This window comes from Lampetra planeri, chromosome 9, assembly GCF_965212315.1.
Source record: "Lampetra planeri chromosome 9, kcLamPlan1.2.h2, whole genome shotgun sequence".
Classification (NCBI taxonomy): domain Eukaryota; kingdom Metazoa; phylum Chordata; class Hyperoartia; order Petromyzontiformes; family Petromyzontidae; genus Lampetra; species Lampetra planeri.
The window spans coordinates 172,995-194,456 of NC_136115.1; the positions used below are offsets into that span (position 1 = coordinate 172,995).

A 21,462-nucleotide genomic window follows, 5' to 3' on the forward strand; every position below is an offset into this window, starting at 1 on the left:
TGTCGTGAGCAGGAATCGAACCCGGCTCGTTGTTTTCACAGCATAGTATGCTTGACCACAAACGCGGTATATACAGCCCAACCGAATATCCAAACCAGCTTTATGCACCTACACATACAAATAAAGCCTCTTGACAAATCACCCGGAATGCACCCCATCTCATCAGCTCTCCAAAGCAATGCAGAGTGGCGAATGCATTGTGCTCAGATGGGCGACCACCTGACATAACCCATGAGTTCTAGGCTGCAAAACCCATCTTTGTACTGTACTACACTTCAGTGTATGTGCTCCCCACCTTCAACCAACCCGCACTGACCAGCGCGGTAAAGTATATTCAAATAACCCCACTGGACGTGCAGTGTGGCTTGACAAACGGGCTGTGCTTGTCACAAACAGGGGTTCACCAATATGCTTTTTAAAACGGGACCACACGTACACATACACATGCACGCAGCCTCACGTGCGTGTGAACAAAAGGGTTTGGAATAGATTTGCGTAGATCATTCAATAACCTCTGCAAGAAGTAAAAAAAGAGATGCCTTGCACTCTGGGAGGCAAACCCACTGCTTTGTGCGATTTTCAGCTGAGGAAGCGTTTCTCCGGCCCAAGCTCTTCATCACCCCCAGCTCCTCTCCTACCCCTTCCGAGCGCTTGGCAACTCCAATACCGGCGAGTTCAGGGATCTGGATTTCCACCGGGGCCACATAACGATGCATCGATTCATGGCCGAATCTGACTCACACGATGCAATGGGCTGTCATAACCTTTGCAGTCACTATAATTCTTAAATCCCTCAGTCTTTGTGACTGTTGGGTACATCTGCTTCTGCTCTTGCTGCCTCGTTCATCAAATCTTTTGGAGGAGGGAGAATCGTTCCACCCGTACCATCTATCTTTCTCCTGTGCTGGCAACAGCAGTCGACTTGGTAATCATCTCATCTCGAGAGCACCCTGTGCCTTGATCGTGATTGCGGGTATTTAAAATCCCCGGGTCTCCTTTGTGAAAGAGCCACCATATCTCCCCAGTGGCTCTCACCTGGTAAAATGAGCACCGACTAGTAGACTGAGCAATGCTTTTCGTGGACCGGATCAGAAAACGAGGTTTCACCGTTTGTTTATATCAAATGTGACAAAGGTTATCACTCTAGTAATCGCCAGGCACTCCGCGGCAGAGTATTCATGTGAAGGTCAATGTAGAGCTAAGGTGCCATGAAGATAAATGTGTCCCCACATAACAGCACAAACACACACACACCTAAATACCATTCCACTGTAGAGGTACGTTCAGCCCTTTCTTAATCCACTGCTGGATGAACCCAGTACACATGCAACGTTGCGCCAACGTTTGCATGTGGTTGGAACCGTTGGACCAACTTTACTGAGATTGTCTCTCCACACCATGTCAGTCATGGGTGCTATTTGATTATACTTCACCACACTTGGCAGTACAGGTTTGTCATGGTGGGTTAGAACACAGGAACGGTTAATATTACCGTCGCCACTGATGTTCAGTATGACCAGGAATCAAACTCATGTTGCGAGGTTCATAGTGCAGCGCACTACTCTGCCACCACTCCCCACATATCGACATCTAGTCTACGTAATTGTAATTGAATATGGATTAGGTATGAATACGTATATAACAGTACATTTGGCCCATCAGCCAGGCAACCCATTATTCACGCAAGGAGCAATCTAAAAAATAATCACGTGACACGCAAGCCGTGTGGTGCTGCGTGGACAAGTGAGTGATTTTCACGCGAGTTGATTCATCAGAGAGAGATAAATAGAATCAGCCCGGGGTCAGGTGAGTTTGGCAGCACGCGCACATCCATGCACACAACAACATCGCGCATTTACTGTAGGTTGATTTTTAGCTCCTGCGCCAGCAACGACAGCCTCAGCCAAGTCTCTCTGTGTCATTGATGCAAAATTTAAAATACACGTTGTGTTGCCGCATCCCATTTCTCAGAAAATGGCAACATTGCAATTCAATGCGACAGCACAATCTCTACAGTGAGACGCAGTCTTACTGCCAAACTACCGACAGATTTTACCGAACAATAACGTGGGATTGTCATGCGAAGGGCGGAACGTGAATAATTCATCCAATTGATTCCTGATTTGCAGCTTTTTTGTCATCGTTGCATCAAGGACGGACAAGTAGCCTCATGAATTTATGTCCAATCTATGGGATTCACCAGCCTTGGCCAAAGCCACGCTCAGGCTGCTTGCTGTGTCCCTCTTGCAAATTGGCTAGCCCAGCCTGTGCCTCCTTAGTCACGTCTGTCTGTCTGTCACTGGCAAAACAAGAAAGCCAATAGTTTGACAGGCCAGAAACATTTTCTGAAACATAAACAACTAAAAGTAATGGCTCCAGCTCGACCACTTGCACTCTTGCGCAACTGACAATGTCGAGGGTGTTTCTTTTCCATATTTCGCGAGTCATATGTCTTGTTGAGCTGTCTGCAAAGGCATTACGAGCAGCGCGGTTGGCTATCAGCTGCCCTTGAGGGTGTGGATTTTCCGTTCTCCCATTTTCTTTCTCCCTCAGCCCCCACCCTGCCGCATGCCTTTGTCGGTCCGAAAGCAGACGAAGGGTTAATTTATAATTTGCCAGCCGAAGGCACAAGCCAATGGAATGGAACATTCCCGTATCTTTCTTTTCAAGTACAGAGGGGGAAAAAAGCTACCATTGGAAAATGCAGACTCAAGTGGTTACAGAGCTGGGAGGGAGCAAGGTATCTGGGGGCTGCTGGAAACACGATGTGGGAGAGGAACAGTGGAGAAAGCAGAAGAGCCCAACGAGCAGTGTTCGTGAGATTTCACGCATGAGGCAGTCCATGAATAATCCTCGGGTGTCGGCGGCTTGTGAAAATAACAAAATTGTACATGACCCCAACTCACACCCCCTCCACCTACCAACAACAAAAACGAATGAATAAAAATAACATTTAAGAAATATTCCTGTCCTCTAGCTTCAAGGTCATTTTGTGACCGAGTGGGAAACGATGGTCCTGTTCGGTAAAGTGTAATATGTGTGAAATGAAAAGAAACAAGTGTTGCACATTTTGCTGTTGTTTAGACTGGTATTTGTGGTTTCAATATTCATTGGGGGAGTAAGTGGTGCCGTTATTAGCATATGATGCTATACGCCTGGAAACCCTGGTTTGATTCCTGGCCATAAATAACATCAGTGGCAAGTGAAATCTAAGCTGGTTCTAGAAGAGCCTCTCTTTCACCATCCTGCAACTTACATGCATAGTAAGTATGGTTAAACCCTGGGCCATGTGTGACTAGGCACTAGGATAGACAGAAGGGATGTAAGTGAATCATGATAATAATACAAATTAAACGCCTATTTCCTTTTGAAAGTGTTGATCAAATTCGTGTATCTGGATACATCAAGAGGCGCGTGGCAAGAGCAATATAAAACGTTGATGACTGTTAAATTCTCTGGGATGTATGTTGAACTTCTTTTGTACCGTTTGTAGCCAACCGTGGTAAATGGAGGGGTATGTGAGATCCAAGTGAATATATGAGGGTGCCATGGTGGTGAAATGTTAAATACCTCCCCTGGTATACAGGAGGACGTGGGTTCGATCCCGACCCTGATACCTGTATATTTGGAGTTTGCATATCTCTCTCCCCATTTAGAAACATAGGTTGAGAGTATTTCGCCACAAGAAATATCGTGTTTATCATGGCCTGCTGACATGGGTACTGCCATACACCGCAGTTACCCTTTTCTGCCAGCAACCAGCGCGATGCCACTACATCAGTGTAAAGAGGTAACTCCATGCAAAAAAGTGTGACTTTTTACCGATTTTAGATGTAAATAAACGTTTATTCTGGAGTGATATTGCAATGCAAATAGGGAAATATGGATAGCTGCCGCAGTGATAATTGTTCGACACTTGCAATCCCTATAAGTTATCTGTTTGGTTTGCTGGTGTGGCAGTGGAAACAATGGTGCAAATCTATCTTAAATCCACCCCCCTCTATCCACCCATCAATAAAAATGCGTACGCCACCGCGTGCGTTGTGGTAAAGTGTGAGTAGTCCCACCCCTTCAAATACAATTACCCTGAAGAGAGACTGTTTTGAGCGAGCGAGCTCCCTCCTAGTGGATGGAATTCGACCAGCAGTGGTGCAAGCAAAGCAATGTCAGGGGCTGCACTCTTCAACTTTTTTACCTTTCATTTCAGTGCAAGTGTAGCCAATAAGAAGCGAGGTTTAATGTAGGAGCGAGCACCTCCCGAGCGCTTTGACCTGCATCTCGGATCTCATTTCCAGGGCTCAGAGTCAAAAGCGCCGTGCGGGCGCCTCCCGAGACCCATTCATTCAAAACTAAGGTCAGGCATTGCAATTCTGCACGACCCGCCGAACCACGGAGATGCCAGCATTTTTCTCCTTATGCTGCAATTTCGTGTCTCCTTAAAATGAAACATCTCATCAGAAAGGCACAAAAAACCGTGAGAGGGGCGTGCATGTGGGGCCCTTTCTCAGCAGAGAGTGACGGGCGCTCGCGATGGACGATTTGGCAATGAGAGGTGAGTGAGACCCGTGGCTCATGCCCTGCCCCCCAGAAGAACTGTGGACGCTACAAGCCGGCCAATGGGGAAGTCAACAAAGAATGGCTCGACTTGAAAATCAAGGTGGTTGGTCGGGTGGCTTAGAGGTCAGAGAGCTGAGCTGGCAACCACCAAGATCCTGGATTCGATCCAGCCAGCCACCTGCAATTATACCGTGTCATTATTTGACAACCTCTGCCAGGTCACTAACGAATTATTGAAATAAACTATCACGATAGATTTAGTTCTATTCACAATTGGCTAAATTCCAGATCTGTGAGTTAAGATGTAGGTTTGACTATGAATCGATGAACATGACTGTCTTGTGGCAGAGTGGGTAGGAGAGTTCTACCCTCTACTGTGTGGACCGGTTGTCGCGAGAAGAGATCTCAGAGGCAGCTCTGCGATATACGCTTCAGTGGGTAATTCTCTAACACGACGAGTTTAACTCAGTTGAGAGATAATTGATTGGAAAATTAATTAGTCTCATGATATGAAGCTGATCGCGAAATCAGGATAGAATTTGGTGGGGGGGAATGACAATATTTTAAAAATTGGCTCAACGCAAAGTCATGAACCCGCAAGTCATCGCCAACCATGGAGATCGAAAACCTCTTGTCTAAAACAAGATGCGTCTGTCGGGAAGAAGGTGTTCACTTGGCACGAAGCCAGGGATGGTGTGGCACACTTCACTTTCACATTTAAACCCCCCAGGGCTCTAAGAATAATGCCAAAATACACACACCCATGTGGCATGAATTTAGTTCACGCTTTTAGTTTATTATTACACATTCCATATCCAAACACACCTTGTATGTGTAGGGGTGTTAGAGAGAGAGCCGTTATGCATGGCAGCTTATGGGAAACAAACACAGTGGGCGGGGCTACGTGAGTGCACGGGGGGGGGGGGTGCTCTCAACGACGTCCGCACCAGGCAGCCCGGGGCCCCACCCCTCAGCGGGGGTGGAGTATAAAGGGGGATGTGTCAGAGGGCTCGGGGCAGAATGTTAAAGCTAAACCAGTGAAGACCGAAGATCGTCTAGCTAGAGCCCTGGACTCCCCTGGGACGCCGCCCTTGTCAGGGCCGCGCAGGACCGAGCCAGCGGCGTGGTCCCGAGAACCAGAGCTAGTGCTCTGGGACTTCGGGTACCGTAGCCCGACTTACCAGTGTCGGGCCAGACAGCCTCCCCTAGCCCGTTAGTGGAGGACTAAGAGGTAGGTCAGAGATAGCTAGCAGTGTATTCCCAGCTAGCCGGGTGAGGGGGCCGATACCCCCTCTAGTATTGTATGTCCACAGTTGTGACTACTTGTACGGAATAAATACGTGTGCCTCACCAACGGTGTCCAAGAGTCATCAACGGTACTTCATATGTGCCTAGTGTGTAATTTTTAATGCAGAAGAGCGTATTGAGATGTGTGCAGGTGCACTGACAAGCAGGGGGCTGTGATTGCGAGAGCCATGGGTTTCACAGCGTAATCGGATGGACGCGAGGTGCATTCTATGGAGCTGGGTGATGGCAGCATGTGCTCCAAAGCCTGTTTGCTGAAACTCCCATTGCCCCCCCAGCCCCCTCAAAGAGGGAAAAGAAAAGTTGACAGATTTACTTCTCCAGCACACAATAACAGTCGCCATTTGCCGCTGAATGGCGGTGACGTCATCATGGCCAGGATCACTTCCATCGGGAGGTCACGGGAGAGACCCGGGTGTTATAGGTTAACTGACAGGATGCGCCACCTGCAGTCTCCACTGCAGCACATACAGACCACAGGTGTGTGTGCTGTGTTATACATTAATGATGAATTATATAAAATGTATTCCTTTATCAATCCAGACACCTCCTCACACCGTATTTGTCATGGAGGTTGCTTGACCATAATTCACCACGTTGGTCAACGTGGACTGGTGAGAAGGTTGGGGAGGAAGGGGGGGGGTCGGTTCAGATATCATTAGTCACTGATGTTAGTCGTGGATGGGAGTTGAACTCAGATCGCTGGGTTCACAGTGCAGTGCCTGGTGAGCCACCCTGCCACCACTCTCCATGCTGCGCTTATGGTTTTAAATATGAAGAAAATAACCCACGTATAACAAAAGTAAAAAATACTAATGCTTGACCCTTTATTAAGCCTCACATTTGAGTTGAATATATTGGAGTCAATTACAATGTACAATTGTAGAGGTTACTGCACTGATAATTATAATTAAACATCATTAAGTTACAATCAGCATGTGCCTTTCATAAATTACTTTGAAAATATCTACATTTTCCCAGGGATATTATATGTATTTACATAATTAGTGAATGATGAGTGCAACTTTGATTCACATGCAACGAAACGATAATGAATTTGGGAAAACCGTTACGACATTTGTGGTCAACGCCGTGGCGTCGCTGCTCGAAGCGACCACTTCCCGTTTCCCCCGACGGTGCCTCCTGCGTCGCTCGTCTGTGGACAGCGACGGCGTCATGTTGCCGCGGGCCATTCTGTTGCCCGCGCTACTCGTCGACGCAAAAAAAACTCGGTAAATCAGCGCAGACTTGATTGACGGAGACGTTAAAGGATTTGACGAGAGATTATGCATCGCACGGCTTTTAATTAGCGCCGTCTCAGAAGCGCCTTCTAACGAGGCTTGGGATGTGATTTAGTAAGGTGCCCACTTGAGTTTACAAAAGAATGTAAAAAAAAATCAAAAACCAATGCCTGTGCCAAGAGTGGGCTAACTGCTGACCAGCTGTTTAGTATTATCCCACTTGCTCTTTACACCTGCGGTGCGTTTCCCAAACGGCCAGACCAATAGCAGGTTTTGGCATCCTATTGAAGTGTACACACGGGGCCCTCCAGCTGGCACCTTTCTTCCCAACAAAGAACCCAATCTTCTGCTTGGTCGTGTCTGAGGGACAGATCATTAACCCTAGAGGAAACGCGACCCCCTCCGCCTCGTTACCTCGGGGCCTTCCTGCAGCGCCCACATCCCCCCTCCAGCCCCACCGCCAGCCAATATTTCAGAGCCCCAATGGCCACCACCGCGACCACGACCGTCGCTCGGACCACGCAGACATCGCGCAGTGATGCGCGGCGGCACAAATGCCAAGCGCAGGGTGCTCGGCGGGATTAGTATCACCGCTGACATTTCCAATCGGCCCGCGTGAAAGCTGCACTCGTCATTGCCATTTGTAATGAGTTCAGGGTTTTTTCATGCCAACTAGCCATATATTGCACGTCGCAGGGCATGTCGCACATGCATTAAAATTCATTTTGGGGGACTTTGTTGAGGATGGATGGGAGCAATGGCGCGCTGGTTACTGAGTCGCGTTGATTAATTATCGTCAACGTCCAATATTGGTGGCGAGTGACATTAACAGGACCTGCCCCCACTCCTCTTCTCCGCACTGGCCAGCGTGAAATGTGACCAAGAAGACCTCGCCATGCCAGGGAGATCTATAAATGATGAGGGTTGTAAATTACAATCAAGCTAATATGTTTATACTGGTGGTAGCTAGTCTAAGCTAAATGCAAATCAAATGATACACTTATTTACATTTTATTGCTTGAATAAAATGTATGTCCACATTTTACAGTCACTTGCATCTTGTACAATCTACTTATTTTAGCCTTTTGTCATTTAATTAAAAAAAAATATTCTGCTCAACTTGCATTTCATTTTTGCCATTGATTTCAGCGGCACATCCATTGAATCATAAATGTTTGCTACCCAAACATTTATGGTTCTGGACATAGAAATCAATTATATTCTTGCATATGGCAATATGTTCAGGAGCTACATGCCAATGTCAAGATCTTCTAGCCACAAAAGGGCATCAGGATAGAGTTTGTATCGTTTTATGGACCAGATAGTAAACCACTGTAGTCTGCACGCATTCAACAGATGGGAAATACTCTTTTTTTCCCGGTAAAGTCACGTAGGTGAAAACAAAATAAAATAATAATAAAACAACTAAATTAAATCACGACGTTTTGGAAGCAACACAAACATCCGTCATCAGGTGTGACTGCTCCAGCAAAATTACTGTAGCGTATGAAGAGAAATATTTAGAGACACGTGTTTATATAGATGAGAAATAGTAAAACTACAGGGATATATGATTGGTGAAAATTATGGTAATGATGGTGATGACATTGATACTCCTGGTTTTATAACCCAGGTCCCAAATGCAAAACAAATGTCGTCTCAAAGGGCTCTCAACGAGTTCTCTCAGTAAAATGAATTCATTAACGGATTAATCGAGGGTTTTTGAAGGGTTATATCGCGTAAATATATAAAAAATATTTTCAGCAGCTCTCCCGCGATATTTCTCTCCTGATGACGATTGCTTGTGTTGCGTTAGAAACGTTATTATTTTATCTATCTACGTGGCTTTACCGAAAGACCCAAATAATATAAATATATAAATTAAAACCCGCCACCCACTGGCGGCCAGTGGGCGGGTGGGGTGGCACGTGCCCCCCCAATGATCCGATCAGATCATTATTAGTAATAAATCAGAATTTTGCGACCCCCACTGCCACTGTGTCGCATATTATTACGTGCCAGGGACTCCATAAGATGATAGGACAATAGTCTGAGTCCATAAATGGCAATAAGTAGCGGCAAAGCAGTTTTACGTAAATTGTGCGCAGTTTCGTATACAGTACACGACTTCCCTGAAGGCATTCACCTTCAGCGAGCGCGATGCCAATCACACAACGCGGTTCGAATTCGACCCTCGATCGATGGCTGAGCCATTGCCGCACACGCGTCGAATAGAAAGCAAAGGACAAGTCTTTACTTACTAACAACTCCTATCATTTATAATTGCTGGAGGGTTTGCTCCCCCTACCTGAAAATCGTGGCTACGCCATTGCCGCCACCACCCGACACAGCCAACTAGTAAGGGTTGTCACGTAAACAGAACGTGCCAATTCGTCACTAGTGCAGCACACCGGTGTGTTGGAGAGCCAAGCCACAACATTTACAATCTGAGTACGATGTTTCGCCAGTAATTACAACTAGCTTCATCAGGCGGGTTTAAACGACACATTTATATATTTACGCGATTTAACCCAAAATAACTTTGTTATGGATATTGGTCGCGAAAGCCTACGTGTTAAATTAACCGATTGATTGACCGATTAATTTTCTGGAGCACGGGCAGCACGCACAGAGCCACGGTGATGGCGTGCTCAAGCAATGGCTCGTAATGATTCACGGCGAATTTGTAATTTAGATTTGCGCAGATTGTGACCCTATCGAATTCACGTTTCCAATTAAGGGCTCCGCGCACGCAGGCCCAACACGCGCAACCGGGCGCCGGCGGTCAGGTGAGGACGCCCTCCCTGGGATGCTTTGCGGCCTAACAGATGGGGCCCACCGCGCATCACGCGCCTACACCCGGGGGCATCGCGGGGGGTCGAGGGAACATCTGAGTCCCGCGCCTCGCTCTCTCAAAGTCATCCCATTCCAAATAGAAAAACTATCCCAAAAACAGACAACAAACCGAGATCCGATGTAAACCGAAAATAAATAGGACTATTTAATTTAGCCGTCTGTTAAGAGGTTTCAGAAACGAGGTTGAAATATTCTACAATGATCGGCGCATACAAGAATCGCCCAATCGATGCGTATGGATTTTAATTATCAGTGAAAATTAATTATTTATCTAATGCTTTGGCTCCTGTCCTGGACACTAAATGCTTTATTGTCAGTCTGTGGGATTTACATGGGAGAAGGCGCACTACAGACGTTAACATTGACTGCCAAAATTATCCTCGCGCTGGCAGCACAAGATCCTGGATGCCTGGCATGGTCGAACTCCATCTTGTTGTGCGGCACACAAAGGGATTTTATGTTATTTTATTGCGTGCGGCACTTCACCAGTGACATTATGTGACGAGGCCTAAATCCTGAAACGGACGTGTGAGGCATCCAAAACAGCTCGCGAGTGGCAGCGGGGGTAGCTGTGGTGGTGGCGGCGGCTGCAGCAAGTCGTTCAACAGGACGATGGAACCGGCCCTAATCCGAATATTATAGAGCAATATCACTCACACTCGCACTACAAAAGAGCATGCCGGTACGGGAGCAGCCACGCAGCTGCACAGCCGGTTATAAAACAAAAAAAACAAGCCAAATGCTGCCTCATTGTTATTCCATGGCCATTGCAAAACTCGGGGGCACTGCTATCTCTTTCCAGCAGCCTCCGCTCCACCACCGCACCCCACCGCTGGTGGTCCTGTGCTATCGCCACCTCCTCCTCGTTGCCTATCTTCATCACGTTCATTATTTCAATGGAAGAATAATTTCAGCCGCTAGCAACAGCACAGCAGAGCCTACCGGTTTCTTCATAGATCTCAGTTCTAATGACATTCAGTAATTAGGCCGGACACATCCCAAGTCTCTGCAGGAACGATGCGCGACTTTATTAACAAAGCGTCGTGCACAGCTCCAGCTACGGAATGAGATCTCGCCCTGCTGAGTGTAGGTGTGCGTGCTCGACAGCCAACAAAGGTCGCGATGGGGGGGGGCAGAAGGGGCAGCCTGCCCTCCCTGGCTATTGAATGTGATTTTTTTTATACTTTATAAATAAGGTTGAAAGCATAGTATGCATTAGCTCTGTCCGTATGTCCGTCTATAATGGGGAGGCACTATTACCCTCATAAGGAGAATTCAGTGTCTAAAACTGGTTATACACTCAACAAGACTTGAGTATAACGTTGTGCTGATATATGAACTTAAAAATCAAGATGTCATCATGGCCAAACTCAATGATGTCACCACACCGCCAAGCGCTGTCTACTTTTGCCAGAACCAGCAGCTCCCGCAGCTACTGCACAGTAAACACGTGACCTCCAGGATCCACCCAACTCTTTCGTCTGTGGACTTACTACTATTTTGAAAACCGGTCCAATTCATCAAAGGGTTGCCCAAAACTTGAAGGGAAAAACTGGACGACTGTAGAAGAAACTGGACGACTGTACTTGCAAATACACAGTGTTTTGCCCTGAGAGGTGCCCAACTTCGGTACCACTAATTCAATTGTGCTGAAGACAAGCACATGTTTAATAATGTTACATAATCCACGCATATGCATCATATTTCTAAACCCGTTTTTATTGTTGATGGTTTGCATCCTGTGCACTGGTTTTAATGTAATGGGAGCATGCGTTGACTCACAGTGATACGGGCAAGAAAGGTCCAATATCGTAGCTGCTCACCCCGAGCTATAAATGCCCTGACAGTGGCATTGTCTTGTGCTGTTCGCCTTTTGGCGTTCTCTGATCTAACACTTTGAGACTATGCTAAAAAGAAAGCTGTCTGGTGTAGACCAATCAGTTTCAAAGAAGATGCATATATTATCAGAACATGTTTTATTTGCATGTTCACCACAAGTACGTCTGCTTAATGCAGACAGAATTCCTTGAAAACGGATTCTGTTTGGTGTTTTAACATCTTAACACCTGTTTTATTGCCAGAAAGGGTAAACCCCATTGTAATAGCAAAAATGTGTTCAACGCTAAGACCAGTAGACAAAAGAAGGCAATAACTGATGCAAGGATTAGGCGTCGATTTAATTGCGTGGACCCGATGTGTAACGTCTTGTTGAAGGGAAGATGCAAAGGTGGACAGTACGATACAAATGCAGGAACAATTCACCAAGGTCCAACATTTTGCACAAAATTATCCACTTCACGCAACAACAAAAAACAAATAAGCAGCCAAAAATACTTTTAAAATATTTAGCGCAGAAGCCAAGACTAAAATATGTTGGCACGTGCACATATTTTAAAGTGGAACACATATGCCATAGGTGTTCATGTGGAATTCTAAGTGTATGTAGAGCGCTTTGTAATTCCACAAATAACAAACAAAAAATGCCTCTCCATATCGTTTTGTTTATGGGGCTCTTTTCACCAGACTTCACCACGCTGGTGAGTGTGGGGTGTGGGTTGGTGAATTGGGGGGGGGTGGAGGGGAGGTGGTGAGGGCCATGACCGGTTCAAATATCACTCTTAACCGATGTTAGCCGTGACCAGGGTTTGCCATATTCACCAATTAATTTGGTGCGCTAACCACCACACCACCGTTCTGCTGTTAATTGTCATTGCTCTGCCATTAATTTTTTAGTGAGTCGTTTCAACTGGAGCAAACGTGAGACGGTGACGCAAGCACGTGCGTCACTTCTCGGAGGTGCGTCGCCATCTGCACTCGCACGTCGTCCCAGGTGGTCAGCATCAGTAGCAGCAGTCTCGTTATGCGCGATTGAAATAAACGCCACCACACATGACACCAAAATGAGAAACATCCAAGAGATGCCAAAAATCTCCCCGGCGACTCACCGTCAGATATTTCACCAACAAAATGATACCAGGGCTCACCTTGGTCAAATGGCTTGGCTTGCTCCCAGGAGCGAAAGTAATCCTCCTGAAAAACACCGACATCCACGTTCAATATGTGCACACATTATGTTCACTCATGGTTTTGCGAATTTGCCTTTTCGCAGAATAAAAGCATTCTGGTGTCTCCTATAACTAATGGTAATAATTATTTCAAATTGTAAAGTGCTGCACAGTATTTTGTCACTCTCAAAGAGAAACTCATAGGCACGAGGAGGAACTAGGCAGGCGGGAAAGGCAGACAGATGGTGAGATGATGCCAAGAATTTCTCAAGCTCTGCAGTCATCTATAGATGAAGGTGTTATCGGCCAATTAATGAGTGTTAACATGTGGGAGACAATCGAAGCACCTGAAGAAATCCCATATGTGTGAGGTGGCAACGCTCTATCCCCCATACAGAACAGAACCGGCTAAGTCAACATTTTTACTGTTCCAAATTCTTCTGGAGAGCAAAGGTATGGAATCTCGATGCCCACGGAAAGGTGTTTCGCAACATTTGTGCAATCCACGAACCATTGGCTCCACAGTGCTGGATTACAAAGCGTGTGCTACCACTGCTCACCAACATGGCAAATAGCAAAGCTGATGCGTTTCGCCTTTTATGGCAAACTATGAACGTGTGGTCTATTGCATTAAAGAACCATCGAGGGCAACAATCGCTTTATAATTTTAACTCAGTCAACGTAAAGGGAATGTTGTACTTGAGGTATTTTATGCAACCAGCTACTGAATCTTAAGACAAGACAAAATCTCATATATACAAACGCAAAGATCCCCCAAATAGCGTCTATGGGTCAAGTGCTGTTTGAAAGTACCGATGAAGACTGGCAGGGTGCACGAGGTGCTGGTGTGACCAGCACACTGCGCCATATACTACTTTATTCTAAAAAAAAACATACTACTTCATTCATGAAGAGTTGATCTAGGGGAGACTCAGGATTTGTTCAGATAATCTCGCCACTGATGTTAGCTGTGGCCAGAAATCGAACACAGGTTGATGACGTGTTCATACCCTAGTGCGTTAACCTCTAAGCCACCGCTACCCAAACACACATACACACACACGTACGCGTACACACTCACATGCAGATCAACGCTGGCTTATTTTTAAAAAAATGTCGATGCTAACATTAAAAGATTGGCATTAACATCACGCTTATTGATATGGATTTTGCAACAAAACTCAATATGGCAATACAGGAGGTCCCATGATGATATGGCAATATATGATAACCGAGGCATTAGGGATTAATGCTTGATTTGAAGCTTTCGTGACTGCAGGAATTACCCTTTGGCTCTTTCGGCAATCTTTGGAAGAACGTAATCAACCAGGTAAGGTGCTGACTGTTCTGTTAGCCGACTCTCTGTTTTGGATTGCATTGTATTTCTAAGTTCACTAGGTTTGCTTTCTACCTGATGACGATTGCTTGTGTTGCAATCGAAACGTCGTATTCTATTATTTCATTTATTTTCTGTCTACGTGACTTTACCGAAAGAACCAAAGAGGATGAATGCTTTAAACATGTTTTTTTGTCAAGACCAAGAGTGATTATAAATAGATAATAACCTTGCCAGCTGTAAAGAATCGCGTAGTTAAAATATAATCATTGCACCCGCACACTTAAAAAAATGTGAATGAATGTGAAAAAAAATCTTAATTAAATACTGACCTCCACCTCCTGATCAGGCCAGCAAGGACAAAGATAACAAACCATTAAAACGCGGGCGATCGTCGAGCAGCAGGCAACATCCAAAGGTGTGCAAGCGTAATACAGGCCCTATGGGGAAGTTGCTCTCTCGATTTAAAGCCTGATTACCTACAAATGCAACGATTACATTCATTCCGTGTACATTTTTCCTTCACCTTAATTCTTTCCATGGACGTTTTCAAAGTAGAGTTTACCGAGCAAACATGTCAAAGGGCATTGCATTTTATTTTAAATTGATGAGCGTTTATTTATTTCTCCCTGGAAAGTGCTTGCTCTGCTCGGATTTGGTTCTATGTCACTCACTCTCCATGTTGTTCTGTTCCATGTTACTCACTCTCCATGTTGCTTTGTTCCATGTTACTCACTCTCCATGTTGCTTTGTTCTATGTTACTCACTCTCCATGTTGTTCTGTTCCATGTTACTCACTCTCCATGTTGCTTTGTTCCATGTTACTCACTCTCCATGTTGTTTTGTTCCATGTTACTCACTCTCCATGTTGCTTTGTTCCATGTTACTCACTCTCCATGTTGCTTTGTTCCATGTTACTCACTCTCCATGTTGCTTTGTTCCATGTTACTCACTCTCCATGTTGCTTTGTTCCATGTTACTCACTCTCCATGTTGCTTTGTTCCATGTTACTCACTCTCCATGTTGTTTTGTTCCATGTTACTCACTCTCCATGTTGCTTTGTTCCATGTTACTCACTCTCCATGTTGCTTTGTTCCATGTTACTCACTCTCCATGTTGTTTTGTTCCATGTTACTCACTCTCCATGTTGCTTTGTTCCATGTTACTCACTCTCCATGTTGCTTTGTTCCATGTTACTCACTCTCCATGTTGTTTTGTTCCATGTGTAATAAACGACTGGACCACGATGTCTGGCTCAGTGTCCTTTATTATTCGGTTCGTGCTGTACACCCACACGGCTGTCTTTACTCTGTAGCTTCTCCACGGTGCTGACTCCAATGTCGGCCCGATCCACAACAGCAGCTCCGCTGCTGTTTCTCTCACACAGCCCCCCTTGGCTGTACTCTCTGCTGCTCTTCTCCCTCCGCAGCTCTCACAGCTTCTTGCTCTCTCTCTCTCCCTCCGCAGCTCCTCCTGGCAGCCACACCGCTGCCTCTAACAAGCAGCCCCCTCTCTCTCTCTCTCTCCGCAGCTCCTCCTGGCAGCCACACCGCTGCCTCTAACACGCAGCCCTCCTGGCTGTCTCCTCCCCAGCTGCACACCACTCCGCAGCTTCCTCTTATCTTCGGGGTTGGCTCCCGATCGCCGTCGGCGCCTCCCCTCTCCACACTTGCCCGCGTGGCCTCACTCTTTTCCGCTCACACCCCGACTACCTTCCCCTTCCGGTTTACCCGCTTAAAGCCCCGAACCTTACCCCCACGTCACATGACTCCACCCCCCGTGACGTCACCTCCGGAAGGTCGCTTACGCCCGCATTACACCACCCTCCCCCGTAGAAAAATCCCAGCCGACCTCGGCTGACCAATAGCAAATCGTAATGCGGCGACCCGAGCTTCCCCCCCTAAAGGACACTAAGCATATAATGTAACAACAAGAACAACAACAACGCAATGAACATCAACGATCGTACAAAAGCATGCAATAAATACAACTGTAAGAAAAAAATAACAAGACAGCAACAATCAACGAAACGTAAGCGATTTGGAACGTGTGCGGGTCGCCGGCCCGTCCCGGACGGTCGGCGGCCCACTCGCAGAACGGGAACGCGATGAAAGTCGAGGAATGACAGGGGGTAATCCCCCTGTCGCAGCTGGAAGTCCACCGACGTCCCGTGTCCCTAAAGAGTTAGTCTTGGGCTTGTCCTGTGACCGTGCCCGCAGCTGGGTCGGAAGGGCTGCAGGGCTCGAAGGTCCCGCAGACCTGGCAGGCGTCCTCCGAGCAGGGCCCCTCGTCCCCCGCAATGTCACGGCCGGCCTGTCTGGAACAGGTACGACAGGCGCTCCAGCGAGATCAATGGACGCAGGCAGGGGAGAGTCAGCAGCAACAGACCCCGGCAAGGCAATATTGGGGGATGACGCATCATGTAAGGGAGCAACATATGGTTTCAAGCGCGACGTATGCACAACCCAGCGACGAGACCCAATCTGGACGCATGCTGTCTGTGGGTTGGGAACCGCAATGAGGCGTACGGGACCATGCCAGGGTTTGTGCAATTTCGGCGAGGTCCCCGGACGTACCTGTGGACAATGAAGCCAGGCTAGGTCCCCAACCTTCCAAGGGCACTCCCCCTCAGACCGTCGCGCATATCGCTCGTTCCGGGCCTGGGCTTTGGCCGTAGCCACGCGGGCATTCTCCCGCGCCTCCGTGACTCGGCGAACCGTGTCCTGAATGTATTCAGGAAGTGGTTTACGAGGTCCCTTCACCCCAGTTCCCAATTGCACATCCACCGGCGGCACGTTTTCCCGACCATACATAAGGTAAAACGGCGAATATCCTGTAGCCGCATGAGGCGTCATCCTGTACGCCGAAAGCACCCCGGGGATGTGCAGATCCCAATCTGATTGTTGTTCACTCACGGTGTGGCAAAGCATGGCAGACAATGTCCTGTTCAGCCGTTCAACCATACCATCCGTCTGCGGATGGTATGGGGATGTCCGTACTTTCTTAGTCCCAAGGCCCGCGCACACTTCCGCCAATAATTTAGAAGAGAAATTCCTGCCCTGGTCCGTGAGGAGTCTCTCAGGCGCCCCCTTATCCATAATATACCCAAACAAAAAGGCGTCGGTAATGGCCGCGGCCGACTGATCGGGCAACGGCCAGGCCATCGGCCAACGGGAGAGGTACTCAACCCCTACCAGCAAATATTTATTACCCCTCGCCGATGGTGGAAAAGGTCCCAATATGTCCAGTGCCACCAATTCATTGACTCGAGACACCTGAATCGACTGGAGAGGCGGCACGTAAGGATGTTTCGGCGGCTTACGTTGTGCACACGCAGGGCACGCGCGCACGTGCCCTACGACATCTGTCGCCATGCCGTGCCAAAAATAATGACGTTGCAACGTCAACAAGGTCTTCTGCACCCCTAAATGTAAGAGAGTGTCACAATGGAGGGTTCTGATCAACTCGAACCGCAAGGACGTTGGTACCACCAGGCGCCAACGTTCCTGGAACCCCTCCCGCCACATAAGCAGACCATCTCGGAGAGCGGTTTGCGGCCCCACAGCCGTACTCGGACTCCCATCGTCCTTAGCAGACCGCTTCCGCAAGGACACCAATGACTCATCCATCATCTGTTCCCGGATCCAGACAGACCGCGGCAGATTCAAAACCCCGTCAGCCGGTCCCGGTTCCATCGGAGTGTCCGACTTCTCGACGGCCAACGTGAGCGGCTGAGGGGGGTTTGGAATCGGCGAACACCTATGCGTCCCCGACTCACATTTACAAGGGGCGCGCCGCGGTAATCTGGAAAGTGCGTCAGCGTTCGCATGGCGCACTCCCTTCCGATGTTGAATTTGGAAGGAAAATTCCTGTAGCGTGTCCAACCAACGTGCCAACTGTCCGGATGGCTGGTCAATTTTAAGGGCATATTGCAAGGCCGCATGATCCGTACGCACAATAAAAGAACGACCGTAGAGGTATGGTCGAAATTGCCGTAGGAAAAAAACAACCGCCAATAGTTCTCTGCGAGTGACACAGTAGCGGGTTTCCGCAGGAGACAAGACTCGGCTACCATACGCCACGACACGCTCTACACCCCCTTTAGACTGTGATAACACCGCCCCAATACCTGTGTCACTCGCGTCCGTATCAAGAATGAATGGGTGATCGAAATCGGGATAATCCAATGTTGGGGCCGTGGCCAATAGATCACGCAGACTCCGAAAGGCCGCCTCCTCCGGCTGTCCCCAAACAAACTTCCGTCCTTTACCCGTAAGGAGATGCAAAGGCCTCGCAATCGTCGCAAAACCCGGCACGAATCTTCGGTAATACGAGGCAAATCCCAAAAACCGCCGAACATCCCCCACGGTGGCCGGAGTCGGCCAATCCCGGACGCACGCCGTCTTTTCCGGATCCGTGGACACTCCCTCAGCGCTCACAATGTGCCCCAAATAGCGGACGGACCGTTGCAGTAGGTGACATTTCTTTGGTTTGAATTTCAATTTGGCAGAACGCATCCTCGTGAACACTGTCTCCAGCCGCGTCAAATGTTCATCGAATGTGCGGCTGAAGACAATGATATCGTCCAAATATATAAGACATGTCTCCCACTGCAACCCCGTCAAAACGAGCTCCATCAATCTTTGAAATGTAGCAGGGGCCGCATTCAATCCCATCGGGAGACAGTTGAATTGAAATAACCCCTGCGGCGTACGGAATGCGGTTTTCTCCCGTGAGGACTCGTCAAGGGGAAGCTGCCAAAATCCCGAAGAGAGGTCCAGTGTGGAAAAGAACTTAGCCCCCGACAATGCGTCGAGGGAGTCATCCATACGCGGCAGGGGGTACGCATCTGCCACCGATATCTTATTCAATTTGCGGAAATCAACACAAAATCGCAATTTGCCATCCTTCTTCTTAACCAAGACGACTGGAGCGCCCCATGGGCTGTTAGATGGCGATATAATGTCCGCAGCCAACATGTCTTCCACTGCCCCCCGTACGTGTTCTCGCTCCGCAGGACTCATCCGATGCGAATTTAATCGAATAGGGGCAGCATCGCCCGTCTCAATGTGATGGTAAAGCAAGGAAGTGCGGCCCAAATCCAAATCATCGGAGCTGAACACGTCGGAATATGTCAACAACAATTTACGCAGCGCACCACGTTGCTCCATGGACAGGGAAGAATTTTCGTCACATAATTGAGCAACCCAACGATCATCCGAACTCCTTGGCTCGGAAACCCCAGCAACAACTCCCCGGCTATGTGGACAATCATGGGTCGCAAACGCCGTAGTGGCATGTGCCACAACCGTACCGGCCGGGACACGGACGTTTTCTCCCCCCGCATTAAGCACCTGTAAAAACGGTAATTGATCCGGCCGGACGATGGTCTGTGCCCCCACTAACGCCAACCCGGTTGTTATCGTGGCGGACGGTGACAACAAGACCCCTACTGCTCCTAGCCGATCAGGCAGGGGCTTCCGATACCGCAAGGGTATAAGCATCTGTGTACCAGGTGGGATGTCCACAGATGCGACGGACAGCGCCTGCACTTGTACGGCCGAAGCAGGTCGCCCCCAGGGCGACGGCAGAAACGAGATTTGACGGCCCCCCGGCAGTTCAATACAATTCTCATTGATTTTGATCAAAATGGGCATCTTAGCCAAAAAATCGGTGCCTAACAAACAAGGAACCGCCAAAGATCTCGATATCAACACAACACCCGAGGCCGACACATCCCCAATAGATATCTTAGCATCCACCTGACCCACGATACCCATGCTACCCCCGTTCGCAGCGACGCACGACCCATAAACCGGACGCACAGCCCGCGACGGAATGCCCAACAGATGGAAAATGACATCCGATATAATAGTCGCAGACGCGCCCGAGTCGACCAAAATGCGCACGTCCACACCTTGTATGGACCCCGGTACAGTGGACGAACCCGTAGCGGCCGCGACAACTCTCCGTGCCAATTTGCGCCACTGCGTAACTGAATGACAAGGCCCCGTCGATGGCCTTTCTTTAACAACAACAATAGGATCGCGCAACACAGGTGGTGGGTGAGGTGGAAAGCCTTGCCGAGTGTCTGGTGCGTGCCGACATGCCTGTTTCGGAGGATCTTTAGCCGACTTGACCGGTGCCGAGGCCTCCTGCTGCGGCGGAGCCGGGAAGCGGGCCCAGCAGTCTCTGGCGTAGTGGCCCCTACGCCCGCAGCGGAAACATTCGGCCTCGTTGCGCCGAAGCGCAGGCCTCGCCTCCTGACGGCCCCGTTCTGGTAGCACCGCGCGCGGTCTCGGCCCGCCGCGTCCCGTCCATGGAGCGGAGGCGGCCGTCAGTTGTTGAGGGCCCCGGTCATCCGGAACATAGACGGCCTGCGCAGGGTTCCACCCCAGCGCCTCCTCTTCTTTGACGGGCTCCCCCGTCCACGCCGTCACTTGTTTCCAGCGACGGAGGTTGAATTGCGCATCGAGACACTTAGCAGCCATCCGGGAAGTTAGCTTCTCATGCCCACACACAGGCATGGGGATCCCTAGATCCCGAGACAGCTCCAACATTTTCCCTAATATGAGAGGCTCCAGCAGGTCCTGTGGCGTCTCCGGATAAGCTGCCATGGCCAGCTCCAGCACCGCACCCCTGAACGCCACGGGCGACTCCTCTGGTGCTCGTTGTCGTTGAGCGAATCGCCGATGCGCATCATCTGGTGGCTCATAAGCATCGGCCATTTCTTGAAAAACACCACATAAAGTTGCCTTCTTATCGGTCGCTATGGAACGGAAGAATCGGACAGATTCGTCGTCCAGGAGAGTCGGCAACACCTCCAAAGCCTCCGCATCGGTCCATCTTGCTGTGCGTACCGCCGCCAAGAAGCGGCAGGCGAACGCGCTCCAGTCCCCACCGACGGAAAATTCTTTAACTGTTGTAAGGTGGCGACTCCGACTCCTCTTCCCGCCGTCTTCCAATGGTGGTGGTTGTGATGGCAAATTCAAAATGGCGTCGGCCCGCGGCGTGGCCAAGATGGCGGTTTGGCGCCACGGAGCGCGCAAAATGGCGGCCTCTTGCCGCGTGGGCAATGGCGGCGGCAGGACAGGCAACGTGGCGGCCCGCGGAGCACCACTTGCATCATCCATCGTCCCTGGCGCGACGAGATGGCATAGAT

General features: G+C 48.8%; 1 protein-coding gene across 2 annotated transcripts in view; it reads right to left on the reverse strand.

Moving 5' to 3' along the window:
* Positions 1-21,462, reverse strand: part of LOC144720517 (testican-3-like) — a 221,832-nt gene that overhangs the window by 84,676 nt on the left and 115,694 nt on the right. For both annotated transcript variants that reach the window (XM_078597284.1, XM_078597285.1), the window contains exon 3: positions 12,944-12,989. In XM_078597284.1, the coding sequence (XP_078453410.1) occupies positions 12,944-12,989 (46 nt within the window). The remainder of the gene's footprint in view (positions 1-12,943; positions 12,990-21,462) is intronic.